Source organism: Cynocephalus volans, chromosome 3 (genome assembly GCF_027409185.1).
Source record: "Cynocephalus volans isolate mCynVol1 chromosome 3, mCynVol1.pri, whole genome shotgun sequence".
Taxonomy (NCBI): Eukaryota; Metazoa; Chordata; class Mammalia; order Dermoptera; family Cynocephalidae; genus Cynocephalus; species Cynocephalus volans.
The window spans coordinates 1,557,417-1,574,040 of record NC_084462.1 but is presented as its reverse complement, the minus strand read 5'-3'; the positions used below and the strand labels follow the sequence as shown (position 1 = coordinate 1,574,040).

At 50.3% G+C, this 16,624-nt stretch overlaps 2 protein-coding genes across 2 annotated transcripts; one reads left to right on the top strand and one right to left on the bottom strand.

Annotated features, from left to right (window-relative positions):
- Positions 1–5: 5 nt before the first annotated feature.
- Positions 6–745, top strand: LOC134372302 (lutropin subunit beta). Its single transcript, XM_063089736.1, has 2 exons — positions 6–228; positions 459–745. Exons 1-2 carry the CDS (start codon positions 88–90, stop codon positions 699–701), a joined length of 384 nt encoding a protein of 127 aa, XP_062945806.1. The 5' UTR covers positions 6–87; the 3' UTR covers positions 702–745.
- A 112-nt stretch (positions 746–857) lies between these two features.
- RUVBL2 (RuvB like AAA ATPase 2) lies at positions 858–16,470 on the bottom strand. The gene is made up of 15 exons (XM_063090750.1): positions 16,403–16,470; positions 13,448–13,502; positions 11,715–11,770; positions 11,195–11,336; positions 8,749–8,878; positions 8,523–8,589; positions 5,983–6,089; positions 5,801–5,894; positions 5,284–5,407; positions 4,766–4,860; positions 4,544–4,662; positions 2,356–2,475; positions 1,807–1,936; positions 1,102–1,216; positions 858–970 (listed from the first exon to the last, which is right to left on the bottom strand). Exons 1-15 carry the CDS (start codon positions 16,412–16,414, stop codon positions 945–947), a joined length of 1,392 nt encoding a protein of 463 aa, XP_062946820.1. The 5' UTR covers positions 16,415–16,470; the 3' UTR covers positions 858–944.
- Between the last annotated feature and the right edge of the window lie 154 nt (positions 16,471–16,624).

Sequence of the window (16,624 nt, the reverse complement as noted above, 5' to 3'; positions counted from 1 at the left end):
GAGGGTAAGGGCTCAGGGCTGAGGTCTCAGGCCGGGCCTGAGGCACTGGCCTTGTCCCAGGGGCTGCTTCTGTGCCTGCTGCTGAGCATGGATGAGGTGTGGGCATCCAAGGGGCCACTGCGGCCACTGTGCCGGCCCATCAATGCCACCCTGGCTGCTGAGAACGAGGCCTGCCCCATCTGCATCACCTTCACCACCAGCATCTGTGCCGGCTACTGCCCCAGCATGGTGAGCTGCCCAGGGCAGATGGGTGCTGCCATCTCAGTGCCATGGTAAAAGGGCCAGACCCATAGAAATCAGGAGGTGGCAGCAGGGGTGAAAAGGTGTTTGGCACCTCGGGCAGGGGCTGGGGAATTGGGGTCAGTGCTGGGTGTGTGGGAGAGAAGGTACAGAGGGAGAGCTTAGGTGAGGACCTGGCCCCAGGAAAATGCCTATTCCCCCACTCCCACGCCTTCCAGGTGCGGGTGCTGCCTGCTGCCCTGCCGCCTGTACCCCAGCCAGTATGCACCTACCGTGAGCTGCGCTTTGCCTCTGTCCGGCTCCCTGGCTGCCCGCCTGGTGTGGACCCCACGGTCTCCTTCCCTGTGGCCCTCAGCTGCCACTGTGGGCCCTGCCGCCTCAGCAGCTCTGACTGTGGGGGTCCTAGAACCCAACCCTTGGCCTGCGATCACCCCCACCTCCCAGGACTCCTCTTCTTTTAAAGACCTCCCCAACCTCCCATGTCTACCCCAACTTCTGGAGCCAACAGATGCTCCATTCCTCCCCTCCCAATAAAGGCTTCTCAATCTGCACTCTGCGGGTGTCTTTCTCTGGGCCCAGGGCGATGACCACACACACAAACACACACACACAATGGGTCGTTTCAAAACCACTTTATACAAAGTCACAGTGTCAGAACTCTGGTAGAAAACAGGGTAGGAGTGTGTGGGGGGGTGACATCTAGCTCAGGAGGTGTCCATGGTTTCACCTTCTGTGGGGAGAAAGGAGACCACATGTTCAGTGTGGCCCAGAGGGCAGGGCTTGAGTTATCCTAGACCAAGCTCCCTCCTCCTCCCACCAAGGGTGACCTGGGAGCGTGAGGCACAGGGTGGGGACACTCACTGAGCTCGTTGAAGAGGAAGGCATCCTGGTACTCCTTCATGTACTGTGTGGAGCGGGACTCATCCAGAAAGAGTGAGTAGACCCGCTTGATGTCATCTACTTGCACCTCTGTGCCCTGGTAGGGGAGGGCAAGTCCTCAGTGGGGCCCCTCCCCGTGAGGCCCACTGCACACAGATCCCAGCTTACACCACCTCCATGCTCCACGCAGCAGAGGGTGGCAGTAAGGGCAGGGATTCTGGACCAGATCTCCTGGGTTCAAATCCTGCTTCAGCCACCTCCTGCTTGTGGGCTTAACCTCTCATTCCTCAGTTTCCTCATCTGTAAAACAGACTTTACAGCATCTACTTACAGTCAACAGATAATTAGATGGAGCACCTACAATGTGCCGTGCCAGAAGATACAAAGACAAACATAAGGGCCGGCCCGTGGCTCACTCGGGAGAGTGTGGTGCTGATAACACCAAGGCCATGGGTTCGGATTCCATATAGGGATGGCCGGTTAGCTCATTGGGTGAGCATGGTGCTGACACCACCAAGTCAAGGGTTAAGATCCCCTTACTGGTCATCTTTAAAAAAAAAAAAAAAAAAGACAAACATAAGGGTTGAAATTTTCCTGCCTTTGTAAATGTATAGTCTAGGACTAAATGTAACAAGCCCCTCGAAGCCCATGGAGTAGTGGGCCATTCACTCTCAATCCGGCTCTGACCTTGCGTTTCCGGCACACCAGGCTGGCAGCTGTGATGAGCTGAATGGCATAGCGCAGTGAAGTCTCCAGCCCAATGCGGGTCAGCACCGTGTAGGCGTCCTCGCTCATTTCTACATCTTCTTCCTCACACCTGCGGGCAGGTGGAGGTGGGGACTCAGCCAGGGATGGGCCTCAGTGCAGCAGCAGAAGTGGCGGCAGCCACCCCTGCCCCCTACCCCCCTGGGGAATATGTGGAGTCTGCATCTCAGAACCACAGAATGCTAGGGCTAGAAGAGCCACTGAGGCATGGGCTGGGCTGGACCTAAAACTTGGGTCTCCCAAAGCCCTCCATCCAGGACTCCTTCCCCCACATCAGTCACTGGTGCCCACCTTCCCTCCCCCAAAGCAGCTCACAGCCCCAAATCAGAGGTCACTGTAGATGCCCTTCTCAGCCCTCTCTCTTGCAGGCCCAGCAACCCTGGGCCAGTCACACATATCAACCTAGACCTCAGTGTCTGCACTTGTCAAAGAAGGCAGACTCTCAGGCACACACTCTGGTCCTGTCCGCACCGGATGCGGAGGATCTGCTTCGTGTCCTTCTCACTGTAGGGAGAGGTGGAGACAATGAGCAGCCGGTCCAGCAGGTCGATGGGGATGCCATGGGGGCTCTGGTAGCTGGTGCCCCGGATCCTGGGGAAGAGGGGACAGGGAGGGCTGTCAGGATGATGCTCTCAGAACCCGGCTCTGTGTTCCCTCTACTTGGAATACTTCTACCACCCCCCTCCACCGCAACCCACTTAACCTTCAGCTCACGGCTCACATCACGGCTCACATCACCTCCTGACGCACAGCCTTCCCCAACTGCGTCAATTCCCTGAGGGTGCCCTCCTGCAGGGCTGGGGCTGGTTTTAGCTGCTATCTTATGTCTGGGATTACTGGATCAAGGTCCCACTCCCCTGCTCAACACAAAGATCCACAGGGAAGAGACTGTGCCTGTCTTGTTCTCTGCTACATCAGGAAATACAGTCAATTCTCATTATTCACAGTAGTTATGTTCCATAAAGTCACTGTGAACACAATATTAGGAAATATCAAATCATTGCTTCTGGAGGAAATAAAGGGCTAGGTTCCTGTGAGCCTCTGGTCACAATATATAACTTTGCTAATCAATATATAACTTTGGCTTATGTGTGTTTCTACTAAAAAACACCTTAGTTAATAAATATTGTTGACTCATTAACATTGAGCTCATGGTCAACAGCACTATAACTCGTGCCTGAAAAGCTTATCTGACACACGTATTTTCTCTGTAAGGCACATCACAGCCTTCTTGCACTTAGGAACAGTACACGACACTTCAGCACTACACTTGGGGGCCATTTTGAGCAACAAAATCACCAACAAAGAACATAAAAAAAGGACAGACTTGGCACTAAATAGATCACGAAAAAGACATTTATAGTTTGAGAGCTGAAAGAAGCGGGTGCAGCATCGCTTCATTCAACCTTAACTGGGAAAGGTGGGTATCAGATGACTTAATTTTTGCTGTTCTGTGCATGTCCATGAGTGACCGTGAAAGTGCCCCAAACATTGATTTGGGGATTACAAATACATTTTAGCAAGCAAGCAGATTCACAAATACAGAATCTGCAAAGAATGACTGACTGTACTGTATTTGCTGCCTCCTCCCAGGAGATGCCCTGATTCGCAGCTACTGCCACCAGGCTCTCAACCCTGGGCGTCTCTTCCAATTCCCAGCCATTTAGAGAGCAAATTCGGCACCTTCTAGACATGAGAACTCGGGCAAGTCATAGGGCCTTGCTAGCCTGCCTCTTGAGCTTTCATTGTGGGTCCAAGGAGTTCATCCAGAAAAACGGCCGAGCACAGAGCCAGGCAAAACTGCCCATTGTCCTAGTAACTGTGCTCCCTTCTTCTCTTTAGTGATACCCACCCGTACCACCCAGTTTCAGCTGGGCACATGGCTGCTGCACTAGAGATGACACTCTTCAGCCTCCCTTGTAGCCAGATAGGGCCATGTGCCTGAGCAGGGCTGAGCAGCAGGGTATGGGTGGAAGTGCTGGGTGCTGCCTCTGAATCACAGCCTATCAGGGGTTGCTGTCCCTCCACTTCCCTCCCTCTTCCTGGGGGCAAAAAGGTGAATGAGGTAAAGAGGAGAGCCAGTGGGGACAAAGGGCTGCAGGGTGCAAGCAACACCCTAGAACAGAAGTTCCCAGGTTTAATCAGAGCATAGTCCCCTTTGTGTCCAAGGAATTTTTCCACGGCATCCTTAGGCCAGAAATAACACTAAGAGTTCCACTGTTTAAGTAGTTAGGTCTATATGACTTAAAGATCCTAGTGGTTGATGTAGTGTCTAGTAGATGTCACTGTGCTTCTCTCAAAATTAAAAACATCCAAGGGTTCAGACCCCCATATCAGCCAGCCACAAAAAAAGAACAAACAAAACCCAAAAAACAAAAAGCACCCTGGAGTGTCTTGGCACACAGTTTGGGAACTTCAGCATTAGAGGCTATAGGAGCAACAAAGCAGAAAGAACACGATCCTTAGACTTCCTTGGGGAGCAGAGCTGCCTACCCACCTACGCTGTTTAAGGGAAATGTACACCCTTCTTGTGTGAGACACTACAGCTGTGTGCGCACTATCTAACAAGGTGCTCAGCAAACATTCCCAGTTTACGCTGTGGCCACACCCACTGCCCAGACAACCCTATTTTCCCCAGAGGCCTCTGCAGCCAGCTCACCGTGTGATGCCACGGTTGGTGGCCATAATTAGGACAGGTGCCATGTCACTTTCCAGGGCCCGGTTGAGGAAGGAGAAGCTCTCGATGTCCAGCATGTGGACCTCATCAATGAACAGCACCTGGGAGCCATTGGGGCACATGTCAAACTCACTGCCTGCACCCCCTCTTCCCCAGTCCACTCTCACCCCAGCTGCTGATCCTGGCCATGTCCTGGTTACTCACTCCAGGGATGATCTCTGCCTTGCCCTCCTCCCGCCACTCAGCCACCTTGGCATTGATCTGCTCACGGACCTCTGACTTGATCTCTCCTGTGTCGCCTGAAGGAGGCAGAGGTAGCATCAGGGGAGCCACAGAAGAGAAAGGGTCCAGGGCCGGAGGGTGGGCAAATACAGAGAAAGACAGAAAAAGAGAGATACTAGGGACAGAGGAAAGAGAACAAAGTGACTGGGGGAGAGGGGACCAGAGAGTCTGAAATGTCCCCCGAGAGGAGAAATAGAGGCAGAGAACTCAGGAAGAGAGAGGGCAAGGTCGTGCTCCCACCATACCACCTGAGAGAGGGACACAGACAGCCATAGTAGGGAAGGGATGAACCAAACTCATAGACGGAGAACAGAGGCAGGGATGGAGGACTGGAGAAAAAGCAATGGGTGGGCCGTACTGGGGAAGAGGAGAAGCACAGGCAAGGGGGAGTCTGGGGAAGCTGCCAGGCCTGGGGTGGGACAGGGCAGGAGGGGCCTCACCAGAGAAGAGGGCCAGGAAGCCCTGGGTGCGGGAGTTGATGACGTCAATCTCGTGCAGGGACACGGTGTGCACCACTTCCTTGCGTTTCTGGAGCTCCCCATCAGGACACTGTACAAACTTGGTCTATGGGAAGGGAGAAGGGGGGAGGAAGATGAGGGGGCACAGAAAAGGGCATGAAGGGGAGCCCAAAGGGCTCTGTCTAGGGGAGATTGGGGCTCCCAGGAATGAAGCTTGGGGCCAAATGGGGGTTATCCAGAAACCCCAGGCCCAAGAGGTAGTCAAGACTACAGGCATTCCAGAGTACCTCAGAATCCGTGGGCAACATGGGCAATGCAGAGACATAGTGCCAGGCTGAGGGGTCCCCGCTGTCCCAGTGTTACAGGGGAGACCCAGGAGTACCAGGGACATAGGGTTGGAGTGACAGGGAGACCCAGACCCTGTGGGCCATGCGGGTGATGGAAGAGAAGGAAACATCCCAGTGCCTGGGTATAAGGGGTTCCCCAGACCCAGTCGCACCTGGGAGCCCATGGCATCATAGTCACGAGCACGTGTGAAGGAGCGGCCCAGCTTGGAGATCTTGCCCGTTGCCTTGTCGATAGTGATCACATCCCTGAGGGTGGGAAGGCAGAAGTGAGGAAAGGAAGGGACCTGAGCTCCCCCTACCTCCCTGGCTACCCAGCAGGCCCCCCACTGCTTACCCAGCCTGGACCTTGTCCTTGGTCAGAGACTCAATCATCTTGGTGCCCAGGTCATAGATGGTCTCCATCTCTGTGGTCTTGAGGGTCAGCTTGCCCACTTTGGAGCCCTGAGAGAGGTGACAAGACAGGAAAGGGGCTCACAGAGGGCCCTAATGTTGCCCTGAAGCTCCCTGATAAGCTTCTGGTCCTGTTTTGGCCTCTGTTTATACAGCGCCAAAGTGGGCATGACACAAAGAAGCTCTTGGGGCGAGGAAAATATTCACTACTGTGATGTGGAGATGGTTTCGTGGGTGTACATGTATGTCAAAAGTTACCACACCTTCAATGTGTGCAGCTTATTGTATGTCAATTACAATTCAATAAAGCTGTTGATCAAAACAGTAAACAAGAGAGAGGGAGGAGGGAAGGAAAAAGAAAAAACAGTAAACAAACACACATCTAAAAAATGAAGTCTATTAAAACAACACAAAATGGTCAAGGGGGTCACACTCTTGTGACCTTTTCTTGTGACACATTTCTTTTTTTATACCCAAATAAAAGGTGTTTTTCATCAATCACAAAATCAGAAAACACAGCTAAGCAAAAAGGAGAAAAAAATTCCATGCCCCTCCCCACAAGATAAGCACAGTTAATGTTTTTCAGGCTTTTCCCAGGAGATCCAACTATTTCTGTTTTCTTGAATTATACCACAAACAGTTGTTCCTTTTGTAGGAACAGAAATAGGAGACAGAATAAAAGGGCCAGGATTAGATGAGGGAGTTAAAGGGAGTTTTGGGTTTATACTTTTACTGGGAGGATATATCCACAGATTTCTTGTGTGATAAAAATCTAATTTAAAGAAGTACCTTGGGAAGCTTTGCCTTTGTTTAAATATTCTCCTATCATATTCCTAAAATTCAAAATTTAATTGCCAATAGATGGAATTAATTTAGAAGGCTCTTTACAGCTGTTTAAACTGCAGTCGATGTAGTTATGCATTTTATATCTATTTCCATTAAAAATGAGGAGCAAATGAGAAAAGAGGAGGGTGTCTATATGCCAAGACACAGAAACAGAAGGTGACTAGGCATTAGGTTAATGGCCTTGCAGCACATTTTAAGTTTTCTTTTTATAGCCATTTTATTAGCAGCTGTAACTTAATGTTTAAAAAAGAACTGCAAACATGGATGAACCTTGAAAACATTAAGCTGAGTGAGAGAAGCCAGACACAAAAGGCCATATACTACATGATTCCATTTACATGAGATGTCCAGAATAGGCAAATCCATACAGACAGAAAGCAGATTGGTGGATGCCAGGGGCTGGGCAGAGGGGAAACAGGAAGTGACTGTTTAATGGGTATTGGGTTTCCTTCTGGAGTGATGAAAATGTTCTAGAACTCAGCAGAGCTGATGGTTGCTCAACACTGTTAATGTACTAAATGCCACAGAATTGCTCACCTTTAAATAGTTAATGGTTAATTTTATGTTGTGTGATTTTACCTCAATTTAAAAAAAAGAGAGATTTACAGGTAAATTATAAAACAAGGAAAGGAGGGCTGGCCCATTAGCTCAGTTGGTAGAGCACAGCTTTGTAACACCAAGGTCACGGGTTCAGATCCTTGAACCAGCCAGCCGCAAAAATATAAAACTTAAAAAAAAAAAAAAAAAAAGGGGCCGGCCTGTGGCTCACTCGGGAGAGTGTGGTGCTGATAACACCAAGGCCACGGGTTCGGATCCTATATAGGGCTGGCCGGTTCGCTCACTGGGTGAGCGTGGTGCTGACAACACCAAGTCAAGGGCTAAGATCCCCTTACCGGTCATCTTTAAAAAATAAATAAATAAATAAAAATAAAAATAAATAAATAAATAAAACAAGGAAAGGGATGAAGGAAAAACCTCTACTAAAATAGACTTAAAAGGCATGAAATTTTAAAACTGGGCAAGACATAGCATCTAGAAATGCGCAGTTGGGTGAAGAAAACTCTGCTGAGACTCAAGGAAGTGTTCATGGGTGAGGGTGGTAACTTCTGTGGGAGACATGCAGGTGTGATGGAAAGAGCTCCACATGAGGAAGAGGCTCCTAGGGCTGCTAGTAAATCCTAGTTTTTGATCTTGGTAGTGGTATAAGGGCATTTGCCTTATAATAATGTATTAGATAAAACACTTATCTTACATGCTTATTTATACCTGTTTTATTTTATAACAAAAAGGTTAAAAAAAAACTTAGCTTAAAAAATCACATCAACATGTCTGCTGGGTGAGAAATATGCCTTTTGGGACTAAGTTGCATAAATCCCACAGAACAAATTAAGCCCAACTGTCAGGAACTTCCAGGCCTTCTCTTTTATTCCATCGCCATAGTTTTAATTGTTCACGATGTGCCCCATAAACGGATAAACCTCTGTCAATTCATCTGACCCCCTACTGTAGGCATATGGATGGCTCCAATCTGCAACTGGAACACTCCATGGGAATTCTCAGAGCAGACCTGACACCTTCTCCCTCCAATCCTGGGGCTGGAGGAGGCCTCAGTTCAGAAGCAGACTCATATAGACTCACCGTCCCTGTTGCTGGCCGATCAATCTGGATCTCCACCACTTCCCCTTCGATGATCTCGGTCTCCTCCCTACCCAGAGAGCAGATCTGAGGACACGGTCCAAGGCTTGGGCCCTCAGGAATAGTGAACTCCCATAAACTCTTGTGCAAAGGAGAAGCTGGCCAGGGCAGGGGGTCACCCCAAGGCTGCTGGGGCTGGCACCACAACCCTCACTGGACCTGTGCTTACTTGATGCGAACACCGATGGACCGCCGGAAAGCCTGTGTCAGTGCTTCTGTCTTGCTCATCTCCAGGGAGAAGATCTCACTGCCAGCAATGGCTGTGAATGGGGTGTCGGGGCCCAGGGCCTGGGCCATGCCTGGGGAAGAGGTAGTCTGGGTAGGTGGGGTGGCTCCAACACCAGTTTCCCCAAACCATCTCCACAGCAAACCGACTCTTCTCCTTCCCCGGGAAAGAGAGTTCATTGCCACCTTGTCTGTGAGGACTGGACTTCAAGCTGGATTGAGCCTTCAGGAAGGGGAGCTGGAGAGAGGGGCTGGGACTCACAGGGCAGACAGAAGATGTAGAGAAAGATGGGCAGAGCAGACTGTGCCAGGAGGCCTGGTTTAGAACTGCACACACCTGGAAACTCATGAGCCTCAGCCTCCTAACTTCTAAGAGCTATTAAGCCTCAGGGTTCAGGGGGTGAGGAGCATGGATAGAGGCCAAGGGGCTGAAAGAAGAGTTGAGTAATGGAGTCAGACTGCTTAGGTTTGAATCCTGCTCCACCACTTAGCACACTTAGTGGTGGTGGTGTGATCTTGAGAAGTCTCGTCTGCTCCCCCAGCCTCAGTTTCCCCTTCTGTCTAAAGAGGATAAGAGAATAAGTCCTGGCACAAGACAGCACCCTGCACAGGAATGGGGCAGGGGCTCAACTGTGACTCAATTACATGGCCTGGAACCAGCCCAGGGACAAGGGCGCTCTACAGCCTGGGACCTGCAGTTGGCCAGCAGCCAATGGGTCAGTCTCCTGCAATCACCCCAGGCACTGAGCCCTCTCTCCAGCTCCCTTTCCCCAGGGCTCTGCCCAGCATAAAGCCAACTCCGTATAGACATGATGGTAGTGAACCCTCCTGACCTATGTAAGGTGGGAACTCTTCTTGGTCCCCTTTTCAGATGAGGAGGACCAAGAGGCAAGGCACGTGGCTCATCCTCTCTGGAGGCCCCAGTGCTGGATTAGCACCCCCCTCCCCCTTTCTCTGCACAATGGCTCTTATCACAGAGCTCAGCAAGTATCTGCTGAGGACAAACAAGTGGATGAGCACTGTGCCATGCCACATTGGGACACCTGTGGCATTCTCTGCCTCTTTCACTGCACTATGAGCTTCTCCCAGGCCAGGGCCAGGCTGTACTCACTCCAGTGCTGCCCGGCGCAGGGCCTGGCCCTGGGAGGCTTCACCTGGCAGACATGAGAAGAGGAAAAGTGAAAGATTGCAAGGAAGACACTGTGTGCACCACATTCTGTGCCTGGATATCCTTCCCCTACTGTCTGTCTGGGAGACTCCCAGAAACGCTACTAAGCTTGGCTCAGGTATCAACTCATCTGGCAAGCTTCTCCTGACAACTGCAACCACATTCCCTCTTCCCCTCCCCATTAGGGTCAGGTGCCTCCTCTGTCCTGTGCTACCTCCATGACAGCACACATCAGCCTGGAAGAGAGCATGTCACGACAATCTCCCTCAGACTGGGAGCTCACTGAAGTCAGGGCATCGATCTCACTATGTGTCCCCAGTGTCTGGTACCAGGCCTGGCATACCAGGGCACCTGAATGAGAACTGCTTTATCTTAACTGAAGACTTTTTGTTACTTTGATTCTCACTACCTGGCTCCACAGTCTGAGCAGAGGTGGGAGTGAGTGGGAAGAAGGGTGGGTCAAGGAAAGGTTCAGTGAGGCAGAGATGTCTGAGTAGGGTTTTGAAAGAAGGATGGGAGTTCAACAAGGAAGATGAGGGACAGTTGCAAGTGAGATCATAAATCACTAGTGGATTCCAACAGAGACTGTTGTTGCCTACTTAATGCTTATCTTCTCCTTCTTCCTTAGTTCCAGAACACTCATTTTCTTAAGGCAGCAAGAGTCCAAATTTAAAAAATTAAAAAAAAATTTTTTTAAATGTCCCAGCCTCCCTTGCAGCAGTGTGATCACATGAGGGGTCTTCTTCAGAAAGTTCATGGAAAGATTCATATTTTTTAATTCTACTTTTCCATGAACTTCTTGAAGTTCCCTCATATGATTAAGTTTAGTCAATGAGATACAAGCAAAAGTATGTGCAATTTACAAAATGGCTGCTTAAAGGAAGCTAACTCTAGGAGGTACGCCCTCAGTGCAATTCTTCATGCTGGCTGGAGTATGGGTGGGAAGGCTGGAGCTTGCATAGTCATCTTGGAACACAACGTGACCTTGACATGGAAGAAGTGCAGAGGATGTTGAGGCAGGAAGATAGAAGACTATGAAATTGTTCAATAAGCCCTACATGACCTACCTCCAGATTCTTCTATGTGAGAAGATAAACCCTGAGCATTTAAGCCAATGCCATCTTGGGTTGTCTGTTAAATGTGGCTGAACCTGACCCTGACTTACATGGGAGGGATTATTTGGCAAAGACCAGGAGGGCTCCTGCCCCGTGAGGCCTCTTACCCATGGCGATAGCTGTCTTCCCTGTGCCTGGCTGGCCAGCAATGAGGACTGCCCGCCCAGCAATCTTCCCTTCCCGGATCATCTCCAGCACCACGCCAGCTGCCCGCCGGGCCGCCAGCTGCCCCACCATGCCCTGGGAAGCCTGTGGGGTGGGAGGTGAAAGAGAACAAAAGGTGACTTCTTATTGGCTACCACTGCACTTTTACTACATCCCACCAGTGAGGAGAAAACAGACATCGTCAAGGTCCAGGTCCAGGGTTCAATCCCTGTATAGGTCAGCTGCCAAAAAAAAAAAATCAAGCAGATGTTGTGAGCTGGGACTTCTGGTAAAAGCCAAAAAAGATTTTTCTTCTCTAATTTTTTAATATCGATAAAACTCCATGTGTGGCTGAATTTTATTAATATGTAGCCAGAGGTCTGGAAGATCATAACACAGTCCCCACACTCCCTAGGACCCTGGGCACCCCCCACCCAAGGCCTTCATGGAGTGACCCTCACACCCCAGGCTCCTCTGCTCTACCTGCCGTGGTTCCAAGGCATCGTCCAGCCCCAGTCCCCGGATGTGAGAGTGAGCACCTGTGTGAGGAGAAAGAAGACCAAGTTACTGGCCAGCTCATGGCAACTTGTGGCCTGAGGGGGGTCGAGGGGGGGCTTCACCTCTGAGCCCTGGTTTCCTTCTTGGTCAAATGGGTGTGTGGGGTGTGTGTGCAAATTTCCACCTTACTGGGAGGATGGCTGAACATGACAAATAATAAATGGGAGCTGCTCCTAGGGTACATCATAATTGGACTAAAATCACTGAGACCTGGTTAACCACATAACCATACCAAGAACTAACCACTAGGACTAATGATCACAATTACTTTCTGCTCAGGCTTACACAGCACTCACAGGTTCTAATTTCATCACATGTAATGCTGTGAAACAAGAGCCCCAGCTATTATCAACCTGGGAGCATTTCTGGGTATCAATGACAGCAGCCCCAGGCCCTCATTGATTTGGATGAGGGGAAGGAGTTCAGAGATGTCAGGTCCCATTCCCCAGACCACACAGCCAGTGGGTCTGCCACCTGTTTTTGTAAAAGAAGTTTTATAGGAACACAGCCACACCCACTTATTTACATACAGTCTGTGGCTGCTTTTAGCACTGTAACAGCAGAGTTGAGTAGTCACAACACAGAAAAGATTAACCATCTGGCCCTTTAAGAAAAGATTTGCTGACCCCTGTGTTAGATTGTGAGCACCCCAAGGACAGCCACTGAGGGCAGCTAGTCTCCACTGGGTCGTCAGCTCCCAGCAGTGCCTGGCCCTTTAACAGTGTCAGCAAATGCACATTAAGTGCTTTATATGGACTAACTTACTAAATCTTACATTAACCAATGAGGTAAACTATCTTAGCTCCAATTTGCAGATAAGGAAACTGAGGCACAGAGAACTAGCCCCCAACCACAAAGCTTGGAAGTGGCACAGCTGAGCTCAGAGAATCCAGCAATGAGCTTCTAGAACTCATGCTTGGAGCCACAAGCCCTTTGCTGCTTCTGTTGGAGGTGCTGAATGAGTGAATCTGCTCAATGAATGCGCATAGGCCTTTCCCTGCAAATAAAGCTGTTTGTGAGAACTGTGTCCTGCTGGCCCCATTACACCTCAACTTCCTGCTTCTGGACCCATAGCTTATTACTTGCTGTGTGAGCTGGGGCCAGACACTTGGCTGCTCTGAGTGTCAGTTACCTCCGCTAAAAACAGGGCAACAGTCATAATGTGCACCTCATGGGGCTACTGCAAGGATTCAAAGGGATGCAAACTCATGTGTTCAATGGTTATCTGTCGAGCATCTGCTCTGCCAGGTCCTGTACTGGAGACACAGCTAAGACTAAGTCAGACCCAGTCCCTGCCTTCAGGAAGCTCACACCACAGTGTGTCCTGGGTGTATGGAGTGCTCAGCTCAGGGCCAACCACCGTAAACACCCAGCAAATTCCCATTTTTATGACTTCCAGGCAGGTACACCCAGGAACCCCACCAAGGTGCCAAACCAACAGCAGTGCAGCCTGGGGTGGGGGCCCAGCATGGTCCTCCATGTGCCATCTGATACAACTTTCGAACTCAGAATCCTCCCCCATTGGATGGGGGAGGAGGAACAGGGGGGCTGGTGAACGGGCCACCTCCCTATCCCTCTTGGGGATCCTGGACAGGTGTTCTCAGTCAGGACACATGGCAGCCAGGGTCTAGGTCCTGTTCCTGACCCTGCTCGCTCACCTATACGCTCGATCCTCGTCACATCGCGGATCTCTGGGACTTTGGTCGTGGCTGTCTGGAATTGCAGGAAGACAAGACAGAAGAGTCCTTGTGATCCCAGCTTTCACCAACTCTTCCTCTGCCCATCCCTTCTCGCCCTCCCACCTCCCATGAGAGTCCTTTCCACTCCTTTCCCTCACAGGCAAGGGACAGACTAAATACCAGTCACTCCCACCCCTCTCTGTTGTCACTGACTAATGGCTGGTTGGTTGACCCCACTACACTGTGAGTCCCGGGAAGACAAGAACTGTCTGTTCCTCATAGGTCTGTCCTCAAGATCGAGCATGTATTTGGTGGCCAGGAATTATATGGTGAATGAATGAATGAAATCCTCTCTATCCCCAACAACTGTGAGCTCGACTGGGACAGACACCAATGCAGAACAGCATTAAGGTGGATGCGGTCTGGCCCCTGCTAATTTTCCAGTGTCTCTTGTACCATGCTGCCCCAGCTCTGTGCCACCAAGCCTTGCACATGCTGACCTGCTCTCTCCATCTCCCTCACTGAAGTAGATCACGTGTTACCCCCAACAAGGGAGGCCCTCCCTGATCACTGCTCCTGACAGGTTAGTTCTAGGACCACTGGACGTTCAGAGAGATAAGGGGCCTCCTTTGGGAGTCCGATTTCCCTGTGCACTCTCAAAAACACAAGGAAGACTATGGAATCAATGTTCGCAGCTCCAGTGGATGTGAATCCCATGAAGGGCACAGCCCTCATCTCTCTTGTTCACCTTGGGACTCAATGCTTGTGGTTTGAATTAATGATATAATGAAGTGTTGAGCTCATTCAACAAGCATGTACTGAAGCCTCCTGTGTCTCCATTTCTCCAAAGAGAGAAGCCAGCCACCATCCCTTCTCACATGGGGGAAGAAGATAAGTAAACACCACCACAGACAATGAAAGAACCCCCTGGAGATCACACAAAACACGTACACAAAATGTTCACAGCAACACTATTCACAATAGCCAAAAGGTGGAAACACCCAAATATCAACTGATGAATGGATAAATAAAATGTGGTCTATTAATATAATGGAATATTAGTCAGTCATAAAAAGGAACGAAGTTCTGAAACATGCTAAAACATGAACTTTGAAAATATGTTAAATGAAAGATGCCAGACACAAAAGACCACATATATTGTATAATTCCATTTATATGAAATACCCAGAATAGGCAAATCCATAGAGATAGAAAGTAGATTAGTGGTTGCCTAGGGCTGGGGGCAGGAGATATGCAGGGTGATAGGTAAGAGGTGTGGAGTTTCTTTTGGAGGTGATGAAATGTTCTAAAATTTATTGTGGGGATAGCTACACAACTCTGTGAATATACTAAGAGCCAATGAATTGTATATTTGTGAATTATATCTCAATAAAGCTCTTTTAAAAAATCCAGGTGGTGGATCCTTGGTGTCTGTTATATTATTTTCTGACACCTCAGAATATTTCATAGTTGCTAATAGAAAAGGGAAGCCTAAGAAGCCAGCATGCTGACCCGGCCCCTTGGCTACCTGTCTTCAACTCTCCTTCCTTCCCATAGGTCTTTCCTCTCTTCTTCCACCAGAAAGAGAGGACATGCAGGCATCCAACCCAGGGGAAGCCTCCTCTTAGGAACCAAGAGTTCAGACTTCCTGGCCACCACCATGGTTATAGAACAACGCTGCCCCTCTCCCCTATGCAAGCCCAACCCTTCCTTATGAGAGGCAAAAAAAAAAGACCACAAAAAGCATGGATCCAGGAATCCCAAACTTAGCTCTCCCAACATAAACAGACTCCTTACCAGGGACTGTCTCCTACAATATATTCCCCTTCCACTATAAGCCTCCCCTACACCCTACTGCCCACTGGCCCCATGGAAACCGAGGTCATCTTAAAAGTCGGGGCTGGCCGGTTTCTCAGTTGGTTAGAGCGCAGCCTCTGTACCCGCCAGCCGCCAAAAAAAGCCACTCAGCAGCTACCATCCCCTTATACTTCCAATACTTCCTTCACACCCATGGGAACTGAGTCTCAGAAGTTTTGCCCACTGCCCTCTTTCTACTTCCTTATCCACCTCCTCTTCGCCATGGTAACAGCAACAGACTTAAAACTCCCCGCCCCCCAGCAACTCTCTCTCTCGTCCTTCCCCCATCTTAACCGAGGTCACCACGGGAACTGAGGCTTCTGGTCCAGCTCAACCCCCAAGTTCAGGTCTCATTACTTCTTCGTTCAGATATTTTTCTAGCAGGTGCTAGGCCTGGTCTCTCGTTCATTCACTTTCATTCATTCAAACATCCAAGTGACAACTTACTGAGCACCCACACTGAGACATGCCCTATATGAGGTGCTGGAAATATGAAAATAGCCTAAACGGTCCCATGACAAGATCTCAACCTCTGGGCCCCAACCCTTTTCCTCTCCCCACTGACACTCTCTTGCTTCTCAACATTGTCTTTTCCGTTGAAGGCTCACTAAGCAACTTCACGCTCTCAAGCACACAGGACAGGTCCTGCCTGTGCTGCTGCCTTGGAACTCAGGTGCCATCCGCACCACCAACAATCCAAGGCTCCCAAATGGCCCGGAGACCAAGATATTTCACCCCTCAGCAGACATTGGGGCAAGGAAGTGCAGAACTCGCCGCTGAGTGCGCCTAGAGGATTCCGGGAGTTGAGTTCCTACAGCATGATGAGTTCACAACTGAGATTCCGATATCCAAGCCCCTTCTTTTTTCACTCCCTCAGACCCAGAGGCCCGGGCATCCAGCCCCCAGCCTCCCTCTGACTCGGACCCACGTGTCCCAGCTCCCAATTCCGTCCTCCCTCAAATCCAGGAGTCTGGACCCCCATATCCTCCCTCCCTCAGACCCACGAGTCTGTGCCCCCAGTCCCTCCTCTCTCAGACTTGAGACTCGCTCCGCCGTCCTCCGCACGCTAACACTTACTACGGTTGCCATGATGCACACCAACCGCCAATGCGCCAGCGGAAACGGAAACGCTCTGGGAGCGAGGCGCTCTGGCCTCTCTAGGCTAGCAGGTCCTCCAAATATATCGCTGCTCCCTCACAAATATGTAAACTCTCCCTGTGAGGGCGTGGCGGCACCTCTTAGGTCCCGCCCATTCGCCGAGACTAAGCCGGAAGACGGGTGTCCAGAACTCCTGGGTCT